General features: G+C 67.5%; 4 protein-coding genes across 8 annotated transcripts; all 4 read left to right on the top strand.

The window, feature by feature from the left end:
• The first annotated feature begins 1,279 nt into the window (after window positions 1–1,279).
• On the top strand, window positions 1,280–2,402 carry ZNF581 (zinc finger protein 581). The gene is made up of 2 exons (XM_074220094.1): window positions 1,280–1,362; window positions 1,689–2,402. Exon 2 carries the CDS (start codon window positions 1,766–1,768, stop codon window positions 2,294–2,296), a length of 531 nt encoding a protein of 176 aa, XP_074076195.1. The 5' UTR covers window positions 1,280–1,362; window positions 1,689–1,765; the 3' UTR covers window positions 2,297–2,402.
• A 609-nt stretch (window positions 2,403–3,011) lies between these two features.
• On the top strand, window positions 3,012–5,973 carry CCDC106 (coiled-coil domain containing 106). Its single transcript, XM_074220093.1, has 6 exons — window positions 3,012–3,117; window positions 3,398–3,469; window positions 3,568–3,672; window positions 3,746–3,919; window positions 4,337–4,537; window positions 5,571–5,973. The coding sequence occupies exons 2-6, from the start codon at window positions 3,439–3,441 to the stop codon at window positions 5,885–5,887; spliced, it is 828 nt and encodes a 275-aa protein (XP_074076194.1). The 5' UTR covers window positions 3,012–3,117; window positions 3,398–3,438; the 3' UTR covers window positions 5,888–5,973.
• Window positions 5,974–7,510: 1,537 nt separating this feature from the next.
• On the top strand, window positions 7,511–17,005 carry U2AF2 (U2 small nuclear RNA auxiliary factor 2). Of its 2 annotated transcripts, none has more exons than XM_074220088.1 (12): window positions 7,511–7,646; window positions 10,146–10,281; window positions 11,799–11,843; window positions 12,116–12,219; window positions 12,401–12,552; window positions 13,740–13,856; window positions 13,947–14,085; window positions 15,160–15,239; window positions 15,356–15,478; window positions 15,695–15,793; window positions 16,057–16,305; window positions 16,394–17,005. In XM_074220088.1, the coding sequence occupies exons 1-12, from the start codon at window positions 7,598–7,600 to the stop codon at window positions 16,526–16,528; spliced, it is 1,428 nt and encodes a 475-aa protein (XP_074076189.1). In that variant the 5' UTR covers window positions 7,511–7,597; the 3' UTR covers window positions 16,529–17,005. The 2 variants fall into 2 exon arrangements, with proteins under 2 accessions (XP_074076189.1, XP_074076190.1); XM_074220089.1 differs by having other exon boundaries at window positions 15,695–15,781.
• A 225-nt stretch (window positions 17,006–17,230) lies between these two features.
• EPN1 (epsin 1) lies at window positions 17,231–22,146 on the top strand. Of its 4 annotated transcripts, none has more exons than XM_074220076.1 (11): window positions 17,231–17,386; window positions 17,635–17,956; window positions 18,087–18,336; window positions 19,366–19,490; window positions 19,628–19,753; window positions 20,011–20,094; window positions 20,269–20,563; window positions 20,734–20,853; window positions 20,962–21,027; window positions 21,153–21,410; window positions 21,537–22,146. In XM_074220076.1, the coding sequence occupies exons 2-11, from the start codon at window positions 17,729–17,731 to the stop codon at window positions 21,749–21,751; spliced, it is 1,767 nt and encodes a 588-aa protein (XP_074076177.1). In that variant the 5' UTR covers window positions 17,231–17,386; window positions 17,635–17,728; the 3' UTR covers window positions 21,752–22,146. The 4 variants fall into 4 exon arrangements, with proteins under 4 accessions (XP_074076177.1, XP_074076176.1, XP_074076179.1 ...); XM_074220075.1 differs by having other exon boundaries at window positions 17,239–17,386; window positions 20,941–21,027; XM_074220077.1 differs by having other exon boundaries at window positions 17,241–17,386; window positions 19,679–19,753; window positions 20,941–21,027.
• Window positions 22,147–23,062: the final 916 nt, after the last annotated feature.

Here is a 23,062-nt window from a genome sequence, read left to right on the forward strand (position 1 = left end):
ATCTTCCCACACGGATCCTGAGTGTGGGCAACAGGATGGGAAAGCCCGAGGCGCTCCCCGGGGTCGGGCAGATCCCCGCGATCAATGCGGGGCGTTCCTGGCGGCCAAGCCGAGCCCCAGGGCCAGACTGGCGGGAGAAGCCCCGGGGCGGCCTCCTGGGCAGTGCGGGCCTGGGGCGCTCCTGGCTCTGACCGCCCGCGGGGGGAGGCCTCCAGGGCAGGTGCGGCGGGGCCCCCTCTGGGAACTGGGGCGCCCAGGCCCTCCGGCGGGAAGCCCGGAGCATGGGGCAGGGTGCGGGCCGGGACCGGCTGACGGAGGCTTGGGCCCCTTCTCTGTGGCTTCCGCGGGCCCCCCGCGCCCCTGCAGGCCCCCCCGCGCCCCTGCTGTGCCAACCCCCGCGCCCCGCTGTGCCCCCGCACCCCAATGTGCACCCCCGCTGTGCCCCCGCGGCCCCGCTGTGCCCCCGCGCCCCGCTGTGCCCCCGCGCCCCGCTGTGCCCCCCGCGCCCCCGCGCCCCGCTGTGCCCCCGCGCCCCGCTGTGCCCCCCACGCCCCGCTGTGCCCCCGCGCCCCGCTGTGCCCCCGCGCCCCGCTGTGCCCCCGCACCCCAATGTGCCCCCCGCGCCCCGCTGTGCCTCCCGCGGCCCCGCTGTGCCCCCGCGCCCCGCGCCCCGCTGTGCCCCCGCGCCCCGCTGTGCCCCCGCGCCCCGCTGTGCCCCCCGCGCCCCGCTGTGCCCCCCGCGCCCCCGCGCCCCGCTGTGCCCCCCGCGCCCCGCTGTGCCCCCGCGCCCCGCTGTGCCCCCGCGCCCCAATGTGCCCCCCGCCCCGCTGTGCCCCCCGCTGTGCCCCCGCGCCCCGCTGTGCCGGCGGCCTCTCCTGTGTCCCGCCCGGCCAGGGAGCGGGCGCCGCACTGCAGGGCCCGCGGGGCTCGAGGCTCGCCCGGCCGGGGGGCCGAGGCCCCGGGTTCGAGTCCCACCGGGCTGGGGGGCTCTCGCCCGAGCCTCAGTTTCCCGGAGATCTCGGGGCCCGGCGGACTCCTTTGGGGGGATCCCCGAACTAGGGGGACCCCGCCGCCCGCCGAGAAGCAAGGCCGGGCCCAAGTCCCCGGGCTTGTGGGCGGGGCCAGGGCGCGCATGCGCGCGGGGCTGGGCGGGGGGAACCCTCCATCGGCCTCGGAACCATTTTTCCGCGGCCGCGGCTTCCGGCCGGAGCTCTTCCGGCGGCCCGCGCCCCGCCCCCTCGCGCTCTCCCTCCCGCCGCCCCCCTCGGCCATTCGCGCCCCCTCCCATCCCCCCCGACGCCGCCAGACCCGGGGGGCGGCCAGGCCTGGACCCCGGACCCCGGCCTCGAGGCGCTGCACCGAGTAGGGCGCCGGGCGTCGGGAGGGCCCGCGGGGGGGGGGGGACGGGAGAGGGAGGGAGGCGGGCGGGGGCGCGGGGGGCGGGGCGGCTCGGGCCGAGGGGGGGGAGGGAAGCTGCCGGGTGGGGGGCTGGGAAGGGGGAGGAGCCCGGGAGGGGGCGGGGCCGGAGGGGGAGGAGCCAGGCGGGGGCGGGGCCGGGGCGGGGCCGCGGAGGCCCGCCCAGCGCAGATGGGGGCACCTGCCCCCGGAGAGACTGAGGCTGGGGGCGCCCCACGCGCAAGGTGCAGGGGGCGCCGTGGGCTGACGTGGGGTCCCTTCTCTCCCCGCAGGCCCTCCCGGCTTCTGTGGATGTCGCTGCTGCCGCCGCCGCCCGGCCCAGGCCTCGCCACCCCGGTGGGCGCGGGCCATGGAACCCCCTGCCCCCCGGGCGGCGCCCTCGCCCGAAGCCGGCCCGTCCTCCACGGCCGAGGCGCCCCGGCCGCCGCCCCGGCTGGGCCGCTACCTGCTCATCGACACGCAGGGCGTGCCCTACACGGTGCTGGTGGAGGAGGAGGCCGAGGCGCCCCCCGGGGCGGGCGCGGGCCCGGCCGCGCGCAAGTGCTACAGCTGCCCCGTGTGCTCGCGCGTGTTCGAGTACCTGTCGTACCTGCAGCGCCACAGCGTCTCGCACTCGGAGCTCAAGCCCTTCGCCTGCGCCCTGTGCGGCAAGGCCTTCAAGCGCGCTAGCCACCTGGCGCGCCACCGCTCCACGCACCGCGCGGGCGGCGGCCGGCCCCACGCGTGCCCGCTGTGCCCACGCCGCTTCCGCGACGCGGGGGAGCTGGCGCAGCACGGCCGCGTGCACTCGGGGGAGCGCCCCTTCCAGTGCCCGCACTGCCCGCGCCGCTTCGGGGAGCGCAACACGCTGCAGAGACACACGCGCAGGAAGCACCCCTAGCGGCGGGGCCCGGGGGGCCGGACGTGGGGGGCCCCCTCCGCGGGGGGTGGCAGGGGGGCCCCCCGGCTGCAAACCAATGAGCAGAATAAATGCAAAGTGAATTTTCCGCCGGACCCGGACTGGTGTTTGAGGGGCGCCCTCGGCCCCCCCAGCCCGGCCTCGCCTCCTGGCCCGGGAGCTCCTGGGGGGACCGCGGGGAGGGGGGGGCTGGCCGGCTTGGGGGGCGCTGAGCCCTGCAGGGGCCTGGGGCTGCTTGGAGGAAGGGGGTCCCGGGGGCGCCCCTTCCCTTCTCTTCTCGGGCCTCGGTTTCCCTCTCCCAATAAAGAGGGAGGCGCGGCCCCCAAGTGCACAAGGGGGCGGGCGGGCGGGGAGCCCCCGGCGCCGCCCCCGGGCCCGGCCCCCCCCCCGGGGTCCCCCGGGCTCGGCCCCCCCAGGCCCCCCCGTCTCCCCCGGGCCCGGACCCCCAGGCCCCCCCCCCGTCTCCCCCGGGCCCGGCCCCCCCACGGGGTCCCCCGGGCCCGGCCCCCCCCCCGTCTCCCCCGGGCCCGGCCCCCCCACGAGGTCCCCCGGGCCCGGCCCCCCCCCCCCGTCTCCCCCGGGCCCCCCCCCCGGCCCGGCTCCGGGCTTGGCGCGGGGCCCCGGCCGCGCGCCCCCTCGCGCGTGGCGCCCCCCGCGGGCCCGGGCACGCCGGGCAGGCTCCGCCCGCGCGGGGGCGCGCCCGCTCGGCGTGGGCTGGGTGGGGGAGCTTGCCTCCGCCCCCCGCGCCGTGGCACTGTGCAGACGCTCCGGAGCCGGGCATGGCTGCAGTCGGCGCCGCGCGGGTGGGTGAGCGCGGGACCCGGGCCGGGGGGGCGGGGGGAGGCGGCGGCCCCCGGGCCCCGAGCCCGCGGCCGGCGGGGGGGGGGTGGGGGGACCCGGCGGGGGCGGAGGGGGCGCCCCACGCGGGACGCGCCCCTCCCCCGCCCCCGCCGCGGCGCATGCGCGGGCGCCCGCCGTCCCGTCGGACAATGGGGGCCGGCGGGCCGCGCGCGTGCGGAGCGGCCCGCGTGGGGCCCGGGGCCGGGCCGGGCCCCCCTCACCCGTGGGCGCCCTTCGCTCCAGGGCCCCTGAGGCGCCGGACGCCGGGGCCCCCAGGCCGCGCCATGAGCGAGCGGAGCGGCCGGCGCCGGACAAGTGAGCGGCGGGGGGCGCGGGCGGGGGGCGGGGCCCGGGGGCGGGCCGGGGGTCTCGGGGCGCCCGGCCCCGCCCACCTCGCGCCCCTTGCCTTGCAGTGAAGAAGGATGAGGAGCGCCCGGACCCCGCCGCCCCCTCCCACGAGCCCCCCCCGGAGGCCGCGCTCTTCTACGGCCTGAGCCCCCCGCAGGGCGGCGCCGACGGTGAGGGGGGGGCCGGGGGGCGGGGCCGGGCGGGGCGCCGCCGCCCGCCGCGCTGACGCCCCCTCCCCCGCAGAGCCCCCCGAGCCCGCGGCGCCCCCGGCCCCCCTGCAGGGCGCGCGCGCGCAGCTGCACCTGGCGCTGGAGCGCAACGCGTGGCTGCAGAAGCGCATCGAGGACCTGGAGGAGGAGCGCGACTTCCTGCGCTGCCAGCTGGACAAGTTCATCTCGGCCGCGCGCCTGGACGCAGGTGGGGGCCGGGGGCCGGGGCCGGGGCCGGGGCTGGGGCCGGGGGGCCGGGGGGCCGGGGGCCGGGGGCCGGGCCTGGGCCGGGCCGGGCCGGGGCTGGGGCCGGGCCGGGGCCGGGGCCGGGGGCCGGGGCCGGGGGCCGGGGCCGGGGGGCCGGGGCCGGGGGCCCGGGCTGGGGCCGGGGGCCGGGGCCGGGGGCCGGGGCCGGGGGGCCGGGGGCCGGGGCCGGGCCGGGGCTGGGGCCGGGGCCGGGCTGGGCCGGGGCCGGGGGGCCGGGTCTGGGGCCGGGGCCGGGCCGGGGCTGGGCCGGGGCCGGGGGGCCGGGGCCGGGGCTGGGCCGGGGCGCCGGGGGTCCGGGGCCCGGCCCGGGGCCGCCCCGCCGCCAGCCCGCGCTCCCTCTGCCCCTTCCGGCCCGCAGACGACCACGGCCGGGGCAAGCCGGGCCCGCGCAGGGCGGAGGGCGACGGCCGGGCCGAGGCCTCGGACCCCGAGTCGGGGGCCTCCACCCTCAGCGGCGGCTCGGAGGAGGGCGGCTCCGGCGAGAGGAGGCGGCAGAGGCAGAAGGCGGGCGCCGGCCGGAGGAGATTCGGGAAGCCCAAGGCCCGGGAGAGGCAGAGGGGTGCGTGCGGGAGCTGGGGGGCAGGCAGCGCCCCCCGACCGGCCCTGCCTCTTCTGGCACGGCACCCCGGGGCTTAAGAGCGGGCGAGGCCCCCGTTCAGACCCCACCTCAGCAGGGTGCCCGTGGCCAAGTCGCTCCACTCCTGTTGGCCTCACTTTCCTCAACTGCAGACATAAATCGGGCTGTTTGTCAAATGTTTAGCGTAGGGTTGGGCAGGCCCATCTGTGGGTGCCCCTGGGTGGCAGGACCCTGGCTCCACCCCCCCCACCAGAATTGTCCAAGACCCCGGAACAGAGCACCCTCTGCGCGGCTCCGCCCCAGCGAGGATGTCCCCCAGGGGGCAAGGCGACTGCTGAACCCGTGGGGGTTCCCCATCTTTCCAGGACCCTGCACTCACGCTTCCCCAGGACCCCAAGCAGCCTTACATCATGCACTCAGGCCCCGGGTTTGGGAGTCAAGATGTCCGGCATGTTGCAGCTTCTTGGGCTCTTGAGGGACTTTAGGGGGAGACTCAGAGGTTCAAATCCTGCCTCGGATCCTTGGGCGGCTAGGTGGCACAGTGGATAGAGTCCTGGCCCAGGTGTCGGGAGAACCTGAGTTAAATCCCACCTCAGACACTTGGTAATGACCTAGCTGTGTGGCCTTGGACAAGTCACTTCACCCCATTTGCCTTACAAAATCCTTAAGAAAAAGAAAGTTGTAGGTTCCTGCCTCAGTGAGCTCACTTCTCTCATCTGTAGATTGGGGCCAAGAGGGCCCCCCCTTCCCAGTTTGTCAGTCTGCCTGGCAAGAGAGGTCTGATGGGATGATAGAGCTGTGCCATTCTCTTGGAGTCCCAGAGAAAGCAAGGAAGCGGCCAAGGAAAGAGTTATGCAGTGGGACCATGGTTCTGGTGCTTCAGGCCTCCGAATTTGGGCAGTAGTCCCAGAATCAGGAGCCAAGCTATGCCCCTGGGGGAGATGCCAAGGGAGTGGACTGCACCCCCCCCCCATATCCAGGGTTCACAGCGGCTCTGCCTTTCCCCGGCCCACAGTGAAGGATGCCGATGGGGTGCTGTGCCGCTACAAGAAGATCCTGGGCACCTTTCAGAAGCTGAAGAGCATGTCCAGGGCCTTCGAGCACCACCGGGTGGACCGCAACACCGTGGCCCTGACCACGCCTATCGCCGAGCTGCTCATCGTGGCGCCCGAGAAGCTGGCCGAGGTGGGCGAGTTCGACCCTTCCAAGGAGCGGCTGCTGGAGTACTCCCGCCGCTGCTTCCTGGCGCTGGACGACGAGACGCTGAAGAAGGTGCAGGCTCTCAAGAAGAGCAAGCTGCTGCTGCCCATCACTTACCGCTTCAAGCGGTGATCCCGATGCCCACCCCCCGATTTTGCCAGAGCTGGCTGCTGCCCATCCCCCGTAGCCCGCCTCCTCTCCCTCCCACCCTCCATCACTAACGTGGTTCCTGGGCCGGGACGCCCGGGCCGGTGTGGCCAGGCACCTCCCCTCCCCCTTCCTGAAGCCATCCCACCGCCCCATGAGCTTGTGCTGCCCAGACCCCCTCCCCAGCTGCTGTTGGCCTCCCCGGGCTGAGCCCGCTGGCCTCCACCTCCCATCTTGGCCTGCCCTCTCCTCTGCTTCCCCTAGGCTCTAGGCCTCGGAGCAGGACCCCCCCCCCCGGGGTGGGCTCGCCCCCTCTGCTCCGGAGGCCCACTCCCGTGTCCCCGCCCATCGCCCCTGCCCAGCCAGTGTCCCCGAGTGGCGGCCCCGGGGTGGAGCCCTGCCCCGGCCCCCGGCGCCACCCCGCAGCGGCCCGCGCGTGTTCTGTGGGAGCATGTGAGTGCTGTGTTTACGTGTTCGGGCGGCCCGGGGCCTCTGCGTGTGTACATAGCTCCCGACGCCCCTGCAGCCCCCCGCCCCAACCCGGACACTTGGAGGGTGGCGGTGGCCGGCTTCAGGGGTCCCCCGAGACGGGGAGGGAGGCCCGCCTTCCCCTCCCCCTTCCCTTTGTACAGTAAGGGGGCGGACTGCGCCGGGGCCCCTGGAGCCCTTCCGGGCCGGGGCCCTTGGGCCGGGCCGGCGCCGGCGGGAGGTGCGACCTCGAGCCGGCCTGGGCTGGGGGGGCCCGGGCTCCCCTCCCCCTCCCTGAATGACGGACAGAGACGAGAATTATTCAAGAGTTTCGATTAAAAGTTAACCAGCACATTTGGAATAACCTTGGCCTTGGTTCTGGCTGGGGGGGGCCGCGGCGGGGGCCGGCCGGCGCCGGCCCGGCACACTGCGCAGGCGCGGCTCCGCTCGGGGCCTCGTCTCTAAGGCGACGGCCGCGGGCCGGGAGAACGCGCTAACAGTCCTACTGGTCCGGGGCCGGGCGGGCGGCTTCAGGGCGGCGGCGTGCGCGTGCGCGCTGCCGGGGGGCGGAGCCCGGGGCGGGGCGGCCCGCCCCCCCCGCGTCCCCATTGGCTGGCGCCCGCGCCGCAGCCCCGGCTCCCGGGGCGCCGCTCCACCTCGCGGGGCGGCTCGCACAGGCGCACAGAGGCCCCGCCCCGGGCAGGCTCCACGGCGGCGCGGCGCTCCGCGGCCTACCAGTCGCTGCCCTCGGCTTGTCTCGCGAGCCGCGCCCGAGCCGGAAGCGAGCGGGGAGGCGGAGGGGCGCCTCCGGAAAGCGCGGAGGGGGCCGCGCGGCCGCCCGGGCCGGCGGAGCGGGGGGACAGGGCGCCCCCGTCGGCGTGCGGCCTCGCGGGCCGGTGCGGGAGCGGGCGCCTCCGGGCCCGGACCCAGGCGGCGCACAGGCGGAGGCCGCGCGCTCTCGGCGAGCGAGCGAGCGGGCGGGCGGAGCGGGGGCCGGAAGCGGCCGAAGCCTTCCGGAAAAAGTCGAAGGGACTCGGGCCCCTCCTCGAGCGAGCGAGAGGCGGGGCCGGGGGCGGAGCCTGCGCGGGGCCGGAAGCGGGCGAGGCGGGCGCCGGAAGTGGGCGAGGCGGCGCCGAGGGCAGGCGAGGCAGGCCAGGCCGGGCCAGGCGGGGGGGACGGGACGGGGGAGAAGGCGCGAGCGCGGGCCGCGGCCGGCCGCCCCTCAGCATGTCCGACTTCGACGAGTTCGAGCGGCAGCTCAACGAGAACAAGCAAGGTGAGTCCCGGCCTCGGCGGCCGTCCCGTCCCCCGCCGCGCCTCCCTCCGGTCCCTTCTCCTCTCGGGCCGCGCGGCTGCTCCCCTCCCCCTACCGCCTCGGCGCCCCACGTGACCCCGCGCGCCTGCCGCCGCACGTGACCGCGCCGCACGTGACCTCGGCGCGCGGCCGCCTCGGGCCCACGCGGCTGGTGGGGGGGGTGAGTCGTGGCCCCGGGCCGGGGGCGGCGGCCGCCTGGGGCGCTGCCCGGACCGACCAGGCTCCCGCACCCGGACCCCCCCCCCCCACCCGGTCCCCCTTCTCTTCCCCCTCCCGCGCTCTCCTCGCCGCTCGCTGCCCACTTCCGCTTCCGGTGGCGGCCCGCTGCTGCGCCTCCTCCACGCCCCCTTTGTTCCCAAAATGGCCGCGGCGGGGGCTTTCCCCCCCACGTGGAGGCGCTGCTCGGGGCCCGGCCCGGCCCGGGGCCCCTCTCCCCTCCCGCCCCAGCTCCGCCTCCGCTCCAGCTCCGGGGGCTCTCACGGGGCTTCCGGCCGGCCTGGGGGGGTCCCCGGACACCCGCCTTCCGCTGCCCGGCTCCGGACATGTGCGTGGGCCCGCAGGCGCGCGTGGGGAAGGCCAAGTTCACCGCCCCGCATTGCCCCCAGCCCCCCTTCCGGGGAGGCGACCCCATCCGAGCAAGCACGTGCTCAGCCAGGGGGACTGGGGCAGGGCCTGCTGTCTGCCCACCTAGGGAAGGCCCGTGCCCCCTTTGTGCCTCGGGGCCTCTGCCCTGCACCCCCCAGCCGTCCGGGGGAGCCGGAGGCCGCCTGAGGCATGTGACCCCCAGAATGCTTTCCTTCCTGCCACTGAGCGTCTGGGGTCTGGGGGCCGGGCACACGGGAGAGTTGAGTCCGGCTCCGGGGGCCAGGCCAGAGACGAGGAAGCAGAGGGATTAATTGTCCGCGTAATCAATGAGCGCTCATGGGGCAGGAGGAGGAAATGTTCCGAGACCGCGGTCTCCCCTGCAGGCCCCCTAAGAAAGTCCTTAGGTGGAGGTGCCTTGGCTCTGCCAGGCCAGTTGCGGGGACCAGCATCGGGCAGCACCAGGATCTCTTTCTCTCTATGTCTCAGGGGTCTCTCATCTCCTCTCGCTCTGTTTGCTGACCCCCTTCGCCACCTACTCCTAGATCCTGGAGCCAGTGATCGAGGATTAATCCCAATTAAGCCATGTTTTAAAGCGGTGGGAAAGCTGCTATCCAGATTGTGGCAGAGTAGCCAGGCTGGAGTTAGGATCTCACCTCCAAGACCTTAAGGGGGAAAGATTCAGGTTTGAGCTCTAGTTCTAGCACTTAAGAGCTGTGTGACCTTGGACTGGCACTGGCTTCTCTCCGAGCCTTATTTCTCATCTCTTTTAGGAGGGCCACGAAGTAGCTACCCAGCATCTTCAGTTCTGATCTTTGCTTGCAGGACTGGAACTTTGTAGACTTGCTAGGTATATCACCTTTGTAGAGAGAGAGAGAGACTTGAGGACTTGCCAAGGTCACCCAACTAAGCGGGACCAGGACTTGAACACAGGGCATCCCCATCTTTCAGGATCTGAAATTGGTATCAGAACCAGACTCGGCATCTAATCATTCTGTCCATCTGATTTCAGAAGATGGGAACTCCTTGCTTTGGGGCTTGGAATGGACTGGAATAGTTGAGTCCTAGTTCAGATGGAGGCAAGGATCTCTTGTCCCTAGTTGACCTGCTTAGCCAGGGTGAGGGTAGATGTCCCCCAGTAAGTGCCCCCAGGGAGGGATGAGAATTAAGAGAACCTGGGTGAAAGAAAGCTATCTGGACATCTGGAAGGGAGGTTGGGATCCTGGTTTCCCCGAGAGCAAGAGGGGAAGATAGGCCCTGGGCTGGGCATTGGGCAGCCTGGGCTTCAGCTTGGTATCTAGTCTGGTTGTATCTTCTTCCACGTCTCCCTCTTCTCCCATCTGATATGTGTGGGGTAGGGGTTTGAAAGACCCTGAGAACTTTGTTGTTATGACAGTCTGTTAGTCATTGCTCAGAGGAGGAGACAGCCACGGGTCTCTTCTCTGAAGAATCCACATGGGACTGAGTCTTCCCAAGAAAGTAGGAGTCCTTAGGTGGAGGTGGTTTGGATGTCAGATCCTTTCCAGCCACAGTCAGAAAAGCAGGTTGGCCAAGGAAAGCTGAGCCTCCTCAGAAGAGGCAACTTCTCTATTATTCACACTCAGGTAGAGACTGATCCAGAGGTTGAGTTCCTCCCTCTCAGGGATATTGGATCCTTCCTTGAACCTAGGGGGTGTGGGGAAGAGTGAAGTCTTGTTCCTTGTTCCCCGCAATTCTTGTCTTCTAACCCTCAGTCCCTTAGGACTGTGTGTTTTAATTTGCGCCCCCCCCCCCATGGGCCCTCTTGGCACTCTTGCCACCTGGAGCCAGCTCATGAAGAGGAGACTAGGTCAGCCCCAGTCCCCTTTTCTCTTAACTCATCCTCTTCACATCTCTCAGAACGAGACAAGGAGAACCGGCATCGTAAGCGTAGCCACAGCCGGAGCCGCAGCCGAGACCGGAAGCGCCGCAGCCGCAGCCGAGATCGCCGTAATCGTGACCAGCGCAGTGCTTCTCGGGACCGGAGGCGGCGCAGGTACCCGGGGTTCCCTAGTTCCTGAGGGGGAGACTCTGTCCTTTCTGTGGGGGGGGGCAAGTCTGGAGTTTGTTACTCTGTCCTTGGACACAAAGAGATTCCCGTAGAGCCCATCTCAAAAGATCAGATGAGTTGAGTTGGACATTTAGGTTGGCAATTCAGCTTTGCTAGGATGAGTAGGAGGGATGGGGGGTTTAGAGGTCTCCAAACTCAGCACGAAGAAGCTATAGACTTCCATAAGTTACCCGGAGAATGTGATTCAGGGCCGTGCTGAGAGCCCCAAATTCTCTTTAATTTGAGCCTCAGATGTTATACCAAGGCAGACTCAGCTCCTCTTGGATGATTCCCGGGTAGTTGTCTCCTCTCTGAAAGGTCATCTTTTTGAAACTTGAGCCCACAAGCACCCCATCCTGCCCTTTGGGACCCAGGCCTGCTTTGTCCAGATAATGGCCCCTGGATCCCATCTGGTTCTTATTAAGCTGCAGTAAAGCTTTGGCCCTAGCTCCCAGGCCACCTCCTTCCAGTATTTGGGTACCCTGGGGTCAACTGAACTGGGCAGTGGGGCCAGGTTCAGGGCCTGCCTCCCAGGCCTATGGAATGAGACTGTGGACCTAGGTGACCTTACCAGCCTCGCTGCCTCAAAAATCCAATGCCTTTAGAGGAAGTCAGGTCGATGATTCCTCTTCCTGAGTTCAAGTCCAGCCTCTCACCCTTTCTGGTTGGGCTCCTGTCCTTAGATGGCAAGCCAGCAGAGCGTGTCTGCCTAGAAACCCCCAAATGGAGTCATGTGGCATCAGTGGCAGAACCCAAGGGGTAAAGTTGCAAAGAGAATTTGGGCCCAAACAGTCACCAGGCAGCTCTGGGTCCGGCACAACTGCCAGCAACACTTGTACCCCCAGGGTGGGCAGAGGTGCAGACAGGCTGCTCCACAGCTTCTTGGGGATGGGAAGAAAGGTAGACGTAGATCTGAGCTTTGTAGGGGTCTTGAGTGCTAACAGCCCCCAGTCCCCCAGAGGGCTGCCATTCCCCAGGGGCCAGCCTGGAGAATACCAGTTGTTAGCAAGCATCTGTTAAATTCTGACTGTAGCCCAGGCTTTCTGTGGGAGGCCTTGGGGAGGAAAGGCAAAGAGTGAGACTGGAGAATGGTTCCAGGTCCCCTTGGGCTGTGCCCTTGCTGTCTCTTTTTTGGGGTCTCAAGTGTCTGGGCCGAGGAGGAAGCTCGTTTCCGTAAAGGAATCTTCTTTGTAACTGGATCTCTTCATCTCTGAAGCGTTCTCCCTTCTAATGGTTTCTTTTGCTCTTTCTGCCCTAGCTATCTTTTCCAGGCCAGGGGCATGTGCAGTGGGGGGGGGGGGGAGGGGGTTCATCCCAGTGTTCTTACCCAAATCCTGTATTCCTCACTTGCCTGTTTGGGGAAAAAGGGAGGTGGGTGGGAGGCTCTGGAATATGGGGAGTGGGGTCAAAGAAGAGTGGAGACTTAGCTGGCCGCTCCTCACACCCTCTCTCTTCCTCCCCAGCAAACCTTTGACCAGAGCTGCTAAAGAGGAACATGGTGGAGTAATGTGAGCTTTTCCTTCTCTTTCCTTTCTCCTAATGTCTACCCTCCTTGTCCCTCATCTGTGATATCCCCTGGTTCCCCATTTCCACGAACATTGGGTAGAAACATTCTCTGGATTGGGTCCCCATCACTCGCCTTCTCCTTTCTCCTTGCAGAGAACTGAGTTGTTTATAGTGGGAAGAAGTGGGTTGGAATGGGCAGTAGGTATCCTTCCTGGATTAAACTGAGATGCCACTTCTTTCCACCCCACTTTGCCCTTGCCTCCCCTCTCCCTAGTCGTTCTCCTCGTCACGAGAAGAAAAAGAAGATTCGTAAATACTGGGATGTCCCACCACCTGGCTTCGAGCACATCACCCCCATGCAATACAAAGCAATGCAAGGTGGGTTCCTCCCCATTTTGGGGGCCAGGATATGTGAGGGGAGAGAGAGTCCCACTCTGGGGCATGGGAGCTGGGGTGGGGGATAAGAGCCAGAGGTTGCCCATTTGGGCCCCCGGGGGGGAATTTTAGGTCAGCTCTCTGCTGGCAGAAATCCCAAACCTGGTTTTTTCCCTCGTCCCAGCTGCCGGTCAAATTCCAGCCACCGCCCTCCTTCCGACCATGACCCCCGATGGTCTGGCAGTGACTCCCACACCTGTGCCCGTGGTTGGGAGCCAGATGACCCGGCAGGCCCGTCGACTCTATGTTGGCAACATCCCCTTTGGCATCACAGAGGTACTGCCCCTCCCTCCTTTCCGCTCCCCTTCTTTCCCCCCCACTCCCTGCAATCCCCAAGGGTCAGACCCTCGCCCCCCCGGCCCCCTTCCACTGCAGACGGATGATGGCGCTGTTCCAGGGGCCGGGGGGTGGCCCTCCTTTCCTCCCCTCCCCTTCCCCTCCCCCTCCCTCACCCCAGGGAATACACACGTGCACCTACTGGAGAGAGGGACAGAGACTCACGCACGCTGTCTCCCCAACCCCGTTTTTTCTCTTGTTCTCTGGCGCCGACTCTTCCCCTGCGTTCCCTCCCGTCGTTGCAGTTTTTTTTGGCCCCGTCCCCCTCCCGCATCCCTCTCCCCCCCCTTTCCCTCCGCCCCAAGAATCCCCAGATCAAAGAGTTGTTTCCATTTCTCTTTAAAGTGAAAATTGTGGGGCTGAGATCCCTCGTAGCAATTTTGCTACCGTCGTCCAAGGCAAGTAAGGGCCATTCTGGCTTTTCTCAAACCTGCGCTTTTTGCTACATTTGATAAACTAGCCCCCGGAATCCAGGGCCAGGCCCCTCCACATCACTCTTCTCTCCTCCCCCTCCCGCCCTCTCCCTCCTCTCGCTGTCCCTGTCTGCTCTCTGCTCGCCTCTGGCTCTCCCTGTGTCCTCCTCTCCCTCCCTTCCTCCTTCCTCCTGCTCACACCCCTCGTCTGCGCTCTGCCTCCACTGACCTCGGGCGGGCGGCTCTTGGCCATCTCTGGGCGGCGCCCCTGCTCTGCCCTCTTCCTCCTCCTCCTCTTCCTCTTCCTCCTCCTCCATTTCTTCCACCTCCACCTCCATCTCCATCACCGTGTCATCTCTCCTTGGTCCTTTGGTGCTTTCGGTCCCCTTCTTTCTTTTGATGCCCCCCACGATCTTTTTTCTTTCCCTTTTGTCTCTTCTGTCTCTTCTGTCTTCCCCTCCCTCCCTACCTTCTCCACACTCTGGCGCCTTCTCTCTGGGGCCCTGAGTACTTCCTTTCTTTGGGATCCTTTCCCATTTCTCTTTTTGCTTCTTATCTTTCTCTTACGGTTTCCTATCTTCCCCTTCAAATTCCCAATTTCCCCATTCTCCCCTCTCCCCCACCCCTCTCCCCCCACTCCGTGTCTCCCTCTCTCACCCCACCCCTCCTCTCTCCACCTCCCCCGCCCCTCCCTTCTCTCCTCTCCCCCTGCAGGAAGCCATGATGGATTTCTTCAACGCCCAGATGCGTCTTGGGGGGCTGACCCAGGCCCCTGGTAACCCGGTCTTGGCCGTGCAGATTAACCAGGATAAGAACTTTGCCTTCCTAGAGGTGAGTGGGAACCCAGAGGTCCCAGGGACTGGGCAGGGTCTCTTCTGGCTCTCCCTGTTCCGGTGCCACCGTTCTGTCTGTTTTCTTTAGTTCCGGTCAGTGGACGAGACGACCCAGGCCATGGCCTTTGATGGCATCATCTTCCAGGGCCAATCGCTCAAGATCCGAAGGCCCCATGACTACCAGCCTCTGCCCGGCATGTCTGAAAACCCCTCTGTCTATGTGCCAGGTGAGGGAACCTGTGGCTTAGTCTAACTGCCATGGTTGTCCAGTTAGGGCTTCTTGGGGAGGTGGCACATGTTGGGTGCTGTGGGGTGCCCGAGGGCACGCACCCCTCTTCATCCACTTGACTTCCAGAAGAGTCTGGTCCAGTTACGGGGAGTATCTGAGGGCCATTGAGATGGGACATCACAAGAAGGGCAGGTGGGAACATGAAGGAGGCTGACCTCAGTCCTCCCATGTCTTCTGGGCTCCCCCAGGGGAGCAGCGATCTTTAGCCCAGCCCTGACCCGGGAGGTTGTAGAATGGGTTGGCCTGGCCTCAGATGCCCCTGTGGACAACCTCAATGCTCTTTGTCCCCAAGAAGGTCTTCCTGGTAGCCAGTCAGGTCAGGTCTTGGTGGACTAGGAGCATCCTGGGCTCTGGAGCTTCCTGGCTCCGCCAGCCCCTCACTGGGCCTCAGCACTGGGATGAGCCCAGTTCTTAGCTCTCCCATCAGAGCCCCCCCACCTCAAAAGGGTCTTTAAAAAGTGGACCCTTGGGCCCAGAGACTCAGCCCCTGTCCTTAGAATCTAGGAAACCCCAAGATCTCAAAACAGCTTCTTGAGTTGTGGCTGCTCCTCTCCTCTCCTTAGCCCACCAGAAGGCAGTCACTGCTGCCATTCCTGGGCTGGGCAGAGGTCGTCCACCTCGCCAGGCTCTCAACTCAGGAGTGCCCGTGGTAGATCTTCACAGGGACCTCGGCCCCGGTTGAGGTCCGGTCCGAGAGGTAGGCCGTGTGGCCTCCAGTGCCGAGCCTCCCGCCTCGGGGACGTGATGCTTTGACTTTGGGCCCATCTCTGTTAAAGGAGGCATTTGAAATGGACTCTTGGTGTCCATTTTGGGGGGTTCTCTGCCACAAACTCTCGACCTCCCCGAGGTTAGTTGGGTCGGTGGTTTATATACGTCGCCACTCGTCCCTGGGGTCTCTGGCCCCAGTTGGCTCAGAGCGGAAGGTGACATCAGTAGGAGAGGGGTGTGGACCCCAGAGAAGTGGCTCTCGGGTCCCTCAGAGGCCTGATGATACCCGTGTCTCTCCCTGCAGGTGTCGTGTCCACCGTGGTCCCCGATTCTGCTCACAAGCTGTTCATTGGGGGACTCCCCAACTACCTTAATGACGATCAGGTAAGCACCACCCGTGCCCTTCCCCCCACTCCTGCCCGGCCCCTCACAACCGGTCGGACTCTCCTCCATTCCATCCCCCCCTCCACCCCGCCACCCCCCACGTCTCCCCCCCGCAGGTAAAGGAACTGCTGACTTCGTTTGGGCCTCTGAAAGCCTTTAACCTGGTCAAAGACAGCGCCACGGGCCTCTCCAAGGGCTACGCCTTCTGTGAGTACGTGGACATCAACGTCACGGACCAGGTGAGTCTCCCCTGGGGACCTCTGCAGGTGGTCCCTGCCCGCTTGGGCCAGGGGTGTCGGGGAGGGTCGGTCAGTCCCCCCGGGATGGGTGGGGACCGGCCCCTGCCCCCGCCTCGGTCAGTCCTCCCCACGGTCCGGGGTAGAGGGAGGTCGGGGAACTCGGCCCCTGACCCACACTCCCCCACGCCCGCCCCACCCCCACCCCACCCCCTGCAGGCCATCGCGGGGCTGAACGGGATGCAACTGGGGGATAAGAAGCTACTGGTACAGAGGGCTAGTGTGGGAGCCAAGAACGCAACGCTGGTGAGCCCTTCGGCACGTCATCTTCCATTGGCTAGGGGGCCCCGGGGGGCGGCAGGGGGGGTGGGATCTGGCCGGGAGGAGCCGAAAGGACAGGCAGGCCAGGCAGAGGGGTGGGCCGCGGCCTGGGGGGTGAGGGGGGAGGCGGGCATCCCCCCGGGGCTTGGAGTCTAGAAACGGAGAGGGGCGAGGCGGAAGCTGAGCTAGAGCAGTGCCACGGGCAGGGGTCGGAGGCTCCCGGGCCCCCGTCTGACCCCCTGCCTCCGCGGCCCCCACAGAGCACGATAAACCAGACGCCGGTGACGCTGCAGGTCCCGGGCCTGATGAGCTCGCAGGTGCAGATGGGCGGCCACCCCACGGAGGTGCTGTGCCTCATGAACATGGTGCTCCCCGAGGAGCTGCTGGACGACGAGGAGTACGAGGAGATCGTGGAGGACGTCCGCGACGAGTGCAGCAAGTACGGGGTGGTCAAGTCCATCGAGATCCCCCGGCCCGTGGACGGCGTGGAGGTCCCCGGCTGCGGCAAGGTCAGTGGCTCCCCGCCGCGGGGGGCGGGGGGCGGAGCCGGCCGGCCCCCTCACGCCCCCTCACGCCCCCTCCCCTGCCCCTCCGCAGATCTTCGTGGAGTTCACGTCGGTGTTCGACTGTCAGAAGGCGATGCAGGGCCTGACGGGCCGCAAGTTCGCCAACAGGGTGGTTGTGACGAAGTACTGCGACCCCGACTCCTACCACCGCCGGGACTTCTGGTAGAAGCAGCCGGGGAGGGGGCCGGGGCAGGGGCCGGAGCCGGCCGGGGGGACCCCCCCTCCCTTCCCCCCTCCCTCGTCCCCGGCCAGGAGAGGAGGAAGAGGCGCCCCGGAGGCCGAAGGCTGGGGGGCTGACGCTCTGGGCAGGGGAGGGGCTGGGGAGCGGACACACGCACACACATACATGCAGACACACAGACACATGCACGCACACACACACACACACACACACACACACACTCTCTCACTCTCGGGGGGGGATGGGGATGGGGAGGGCGTGGGGGGGTGGGATGGGCCCCCCCTCCCCTCGCGGTAGCAACATAGCGTGTTTATATTTTACGGCCAAAACTTTTTCAATTTTGTTCTCCCGCCCCGCCCGCCCAGGACCATGCAGCCCCCGCCCCGCCCGCCCGGGACCCCGCCCGCCCGTGATGGTTTCTTATGTAGTAGAGATGTTGTTCTCGCCCCCCCCCGCCCCCCCCCCCCCCGCCCCGCCAGTTTCATATTTGCTAAAGACGAATTTGCTCATTAAACATTTTGTTGTATTTTACTCGCTGGCGCCTGCGTGTTGTGTGGGGGCGGGGCGGGCGGCGCCGGCCGATGGCGTCATCGGCGGAGCGCCAGGGGGCGGGGGCGGGGCGGGGCCGGCCTCTCCCCTCCCCCCGCGGCCGCCGCGCCGCTCTGGCCCTCGTCTCGGTGGTAGGGCGCGGACCGGAAGTGACGCGCGGGCGGCCGGCTGAGCGAGGCCGGAATCGGACGGGGCGCGACTTCCGCTTCCGGTCGTCCTCTTCCCGGCCGCTTCCCTGCGCTCGGCGGCGGCCCCCCGCCCCCTCCCGGGAGCCGGAGCCCCAGGAGCCCCGGGGTGAGCGGGGCGGGGGGGCGGGGCCGGGCTTCCCCTTCCCCGGGCCCCCCGCGCCGCGGCTCCCCCGTGTGTCCGGCTCGGGGGCCCGGCCCCCCACCTGCCCACCCGGGGCCCCGCCCCGCCCCGCCCCCCGGCCGGGTCCCCGGGTGTCTGTGGGTGTCTCGGGTCCCGCCGTGCTGGGTCCCGCGGGGTCCCGGCGGGGGGGGGTCGCTGACACGCCGCGCGTGACCCCGCTGCATCGCCCCCAGATGCGGTGACTGGCTCCCCGAGGCGGACGTCCCCCCCTCCCTGGCCCCCCGCCTCCCGCGGCCCCGGGGGGCCCGGCCCGGCCCGGCCGCCGCCATGTCCACGTCCTCGCTGCGCCGCCAGATGAAGAACATCGTGCACAACTACTCGGAGGCGGAGATCAAGGTGCGGGAGGCCACCAGCAACGACCCCTGGGGACCCTCCAGCTCCCTCATGTCCGAGATCGCCGACCTCACCTACAACGTGGTGGCCTTCTCGGAGATCATGAGCATGATCTGGAAGCGGCTCAACGACCACGGCAAGAACTGGAGGCACGTGTACAAGGTCAGGGCCTGGCCCCGGGGGGCCCGGGGGGCCCGGGGGGCGGGGGGCGGGGGCGGCCGAGCCGCCTGGGAAGGGACCCCCGCCCGAGGCTGCCCGGCCCGGCCCGCGGCTCACGCCCTGCCTCCCCCAGGCCATGACGCTCATGGAGTATCTCATCAAGACCGGCTCGGAGCGGGTGTCCCAGCAGTGCAAGGAGAACATGTATGCCGTGCAGACCCTGAAGGACTTCCAGTACGTGGACAGGGACGGCAAGGACCAAGGCGTCAACGTGCGTGAGAAGGCCAAGCAGCTGGTGGCCCTGCTGCGGGACGAGGACCGCCTGCGCGAAGAGCGGGCCCACGCCCTCAAGACCAAGGAGAAACTGGCCCAGACGGCTACAGGTGAGCCGGCGGGAGTTGTGGGCGCTGGGCCCGAGGCTGGGGGCTGCCCCCGGGTGGCAGCTGGAGCCCCTTAGGGTCTGCGGAGGGCAGCAGGATGACTCCTGGCTCAGAGGGCCTCACCCCGTATTCCTCCCAAGCCGGGCGCTCTCAGCCTGCTGCTCCTTTATTTGTGCGGGCCATTGGGGACCCCTGGAGAGATCTGCCCCACCCCTGGCCCTGGAGCCACCCCGGGGTGCGGTCCTGCCTTGGAAGGGAGATAAAAGGGGACTAGGAGCCCTGGGGTGGGGCTGGGCCCTTAGTGACCTCCCTGGTCTCTGAGCCTTTGCTCTCTTCCCTTCCCCCAAAACACAGGCCTCCTGCCCCTCCTCCCTCTCTCTCTGCTCCTGCCTTCTTGGCTCTACCTTCCTTCTCTTCTCTTTCTTCCACTGCTCCTGTTTGTCTGTCTGTCTGTCTGTCTGTCTGTGTGTCTGTCTGTCTGTCTGTCTGTCTGTCTCTCTCTCTCTCTCTCTCTCTCTCTCTCTCCCCCTCTCTCTCTCCCTCCCTGTTTCTCCATCTCTCTTCTCCTGTCTCCTTTCTCTCTTCCTCTGTTGCTCTTTCCAGGCCTCCTTTCCTCCTGGTCCAAGCCTCTCTTTTTTTTCTCCCTTTCCTAACTTGCTTTCCACATTTTCCCATCTCAGTCATTTTTCAACACTCTCCCACTTTGTGTCAGAACACTGTATTGGGGCTCCCAGGGCTCCCTGGTCCCCCTAGGCCTGTAGCTCCCCCATTCTGTGTAAAGACAGCATGTGGCAGCGGGTGGAGGTAGCTCTTCACAGGTATCATGAGGGGCACGGGTGGCGAGGGCAAGTCACGGGAGAGAGGGCACTGGCAGCGTGAGAGAGCCGGCAAGGACCAGGGTCCTGCAGAGAACCCGGGGAGCCTCGCTCCCTTGTATGTTGGCGGCTTGGGGCTGGGCCCCTGCGATGTCAAGGAGGAGGTGGGGTCCTTGGAGCTGGGTCCTGCCCGCCCTTCCCATGGTTGTTTCCCCAGCATCCTCGGCAGCCGTGGGCTCTGGGGCACCCCCAGAGGCAGAGCAGGCCTGGCCTCAGAGCAGTGGGGAGGAAGAACTGCAGCTGCAGCTGGCCCTGGCCATGAGCAAGGAAGAGGCTGATCAGGTAGCGGAGTGGGCAGGGGCCCGCGGGTTGGGGGTGGGGCAATGCACTGGGGTCTGGCTGCATCTCATCTCCATCTCACCTCCCTCCCTCCTTCCCTTGGTCTCTCTGGCTCTCTCTGGCTCTCCCTGGCTCTGCAGCTCTTTCTCCGTCCCGGCCCCCCCTCATGTTCTCTCTCCCCACCCTGCCAGCCCCCACCCTGTGGCCCTGAGGATGACGTCCAGCTCCAGCTGGCCCTTAGTTTGAGCCGGGAGGAGCATGACAAGGTCAGAGCCACGTCCTTTCCCCGCCTCCTGCCCGAGGGACCAGCCCCCCCCCCCCGGGCCTCAGACTCCCCTCTTCCTCCCTGCCCCCCCATTCCATCCCCCTTTCATGTTTATTTGCCGGTCACCCTCACGGGAAGAAGGTTCTTGGGGAGTTGGGAGGCAGCAATCTGCTCAGGGGCCAGGCAGGAGCCCCTCGCCTCCCCCCGCCCCAGTTCTGATCTCTTTTCTCTCTCCCGTCCGGTGCCCCTCACCCCCAGGAGGAGCGGATCCGTCGTGGAGATGACCTGAGGCTGCAGATGGCGATCGAGGAAAGCAAGAGAGAGACGGGGGGCAAGGAGGAGGTGAGTGGGGGACTCTGTGGAGGGGGGCGACATCTCATACCTCTCCCCAACACTCCAGCTGTTGCTCTGACTGGCATCTCAGGCCTCGGGGTCTCCTCTCTTTCTCTGCCTCCCATCTCTCTGTACTCCCCCCACCCCCAATTCTCTCACGTTTGATCTCTTCTCTCTCCCCAGTCATCTCTCATGGATCTGGCTGATGTCTTCACGGCCCCTGCCCCCCCACCCTCCTCTGATCCCTGGGGTGGTCCTGTCCTTGCAGCGGTCCCACCCTCTGACCCCTGGGGGGGACCCTCAGGACCCCCTGTCCCCCCCTCAGCTGACCCCTGGGGAGGTCCAGCTCCCACCCCTGCCTCTGGGGACCCCTGGAGACCTACCCCACCCCCTGGCCCTGCAGCTGATCCCTGGGGGGGCCCTCCTGCTCCCCCTGCTGGAGAGGGGGGTACCCCAGACCCCTGGGGGGGAGCTGATGGTAAGTACTAACGTTCTTGGTCTCTAATTCTGATCGTTTCTCTCCCGGTTACTATAGGATCTTCCTTGGGGGGGGTATGGGGAGGGGGTCTGGCCTAGAAGTGTCCTTGCCCCCCCAGCCCTCCATCCCCCATGCTGTCTCCTTGCACACTCCCCTGATCTTCTTCTCAGGCCCAGGTGGAGCCCCAGTCAGTGGCCCATCCTCCTCTGCTGACCCGTGGGCACCAGCGCCGGCCTTCTCAGACCCCTGGGGAGGCTCCCCAGCAAAGCCCAGCACCAACGGCACCCCAGGTATTTGGTGGTCTGGGACAGGATGTGGGGGCCGGGCCTGCCCAAGGCCCTCAGGGGAGCGGAGGCCTCACCCTCTGTCCCCTGCAGTGACCGGGGGCTTTGACGCAGAGCCGGATGAATTTTCTGACTTTGACCGCCTTCGGACAGCACTGCCCACCTCAGGTAGCAGCACAGGTGAGATCCTGCCCTGAACCCAGCTCCTTTATCCATCTCTCGTCCCCTCCTCCCCTCACCCCCACCCCGCCAGGACCCTCACCACCCTTCGCAGGTCTCCTGGAGTCTGCCTTTCCGTCCCACAGGGGAGCTGGAGCTTCTGGCTGGAGAGGTCCCGGCACGGAGCCCCGGGGCATTCGACCTCAGTGGATTGGGGGGCTCTCTGGCGGAGGCCGTGGCGAGTCCCCCACCGACAGTACCACCCGCCCCCACGCCGCCAACACGAAAGACGCCGGAGTCATTTCTGGGGCCCAACGCCGCCCTCGTGGACCTGGACTCTTTGGTGACTCGACCAGGGCCCGCCCCGCCAGGACCCAAGGCCTCTAACCCCTTCCTGCCAACCGGTGAGTGAGTGTGCCTGACTCTGCCCCTCTGCCTCGTCTCCCAGACTTCGGCCTCTCCCTCCCCATCTGCCTTCCTCTACGCACCTTCCCTGACTGCCCTGCCCTGCCGTGTCTCGACCTCCTCAGGAGCCCCTGGCACGACCACTGGCCCGTCCCTCACCAACCCCTTCCAGCCTCCGCCTCCAGCCACGCTCACTCTGAACCAGCTGCGTCTTAGTCCTGTGCCCCCTGGTCCTGGGGCCCCACCGGCCTTCATCTCACCCATGGGGGGGGGCCCTGGCCTGCCTCCCATGATGCCCCCAGGACCCCCAGCCCCTAACACTAATCCTTTCCTCCTATAACCGGGCGGGGGGGAGGGGGGTGCCTGCCTCCTCTCACCCACCAGGAGATCAGTATTGTGAGTGCATGTGAAAGGGGGGGCCCTTTCTCCCCTTCCCCCCCAGCCTCAACCCCAACTTGACCCAGTCACACTACACCCTCTCCCCAGCCCCCTCTTAAAGCTGGAAACAGAAGGGAGGCTGGGCAGACGGGGGGACCCCTCTATCTGGAGGCATTAGATGGGGCTGGGGCACTTGGGCACCCCTCCCCATTTTTCCCCCATCCTTGAATCCCTCTCCTCCAATCATCGTTGGAGCCCTGATCTCTCCCCCTCCCCCCCCCCCCCAGTGACTGTCCCTGGTGATCACTCTTCTGACCTCTGTAATAAATGACATTTCTGACGGGCACGTGCCCCTCATGCCCCCTCTGTTCTCTGCTGTTCTCTGTCGAGGAGCTCAGCCCCTTCCTGGGCGGCCACCTCATCTCCTGGGCCCCACCCCGCTCCCACCAATGCTCAGGGCCCTTGGACAGGGCTGGACTTTGGAGCCTGAGCAGGGGCCTCTCATCCTTTTCCTTTCTTGAGTATCGGGCGTTGCCTCGTGAACCCCAGATAGAGGGGTCTGTCCTCCACCAAGCCCTGGCTCCAGTTCTGAGGGGGTCACGAGGACACGGTGACAGGACTCAGAAGGACCGCTGGCCCCGGGGGGGGGTGTGGGGAGTCCCATCTGCTTTTACCACGACTCACCTCCAGGATTCAGAGTGGAGCCGAGGGACCGGGGCAAGGAGCCCCTCAGTTTTTGGGGCCTCCCCGCCTGGGCTCTGAGCAGAGAGAAGGCTGACTGGCTGTGGGGGGCTGGGCAGGGGGATGGGCAGGGGGATGGTCGATCTCTGGGGCAAAGGAGTCCTTCCCACGGTGGCCTCAGGAGGCCTGGAGCTTTGTCCAGGGGTTGGGCCTGGAGATCCACCAAGCAACTACGACACTTTGGGGTCTTGTAGGGGGGCAGGAAAGATGGGACCCCCGACCCTCCTGCCAGCCCTTTGGAATCCCTCCTCCCCCCCAGCTCCCTTTGCTTTTAAGACTGGAAAGAACAGGTGAATCTCTTCACTCTGTGGGGCTGGGGCTGGTTGGGGGAGTTCCACCCTCAGCCCCCATTCCCTCCCATGCAGGTTGCCCCCCCCCCAGCCTCTTAGGAAGACGCTTTGTGTCCCCCATCCTCGGCCGGGCCATTCTGATCCCAACTCCCCTCTCCCCAGCCCTCGAACTGACCGTGAACCTCCCCTGAACTGTTAGTCCGGGGCCAGGTCCCTTCTCCAAAACTGACCCTCACCCCATT

Source organism: Macrotis lagotis, chromosome 1, assembly GCF_037893015.1.
Source record: "Macrotis lagotis isolate mMagLag1 chromosome 1, bilby.v1.9.chrom.fasta, whole genome shotgun sequence".
In the NCBI taxonomy this organism is placed as follows: Eukaryota; Metazoa; Chordata; class Mammalia; order Peramelemorphia; family Peramelidae; genus Macrotis; species Macrotis lagotis.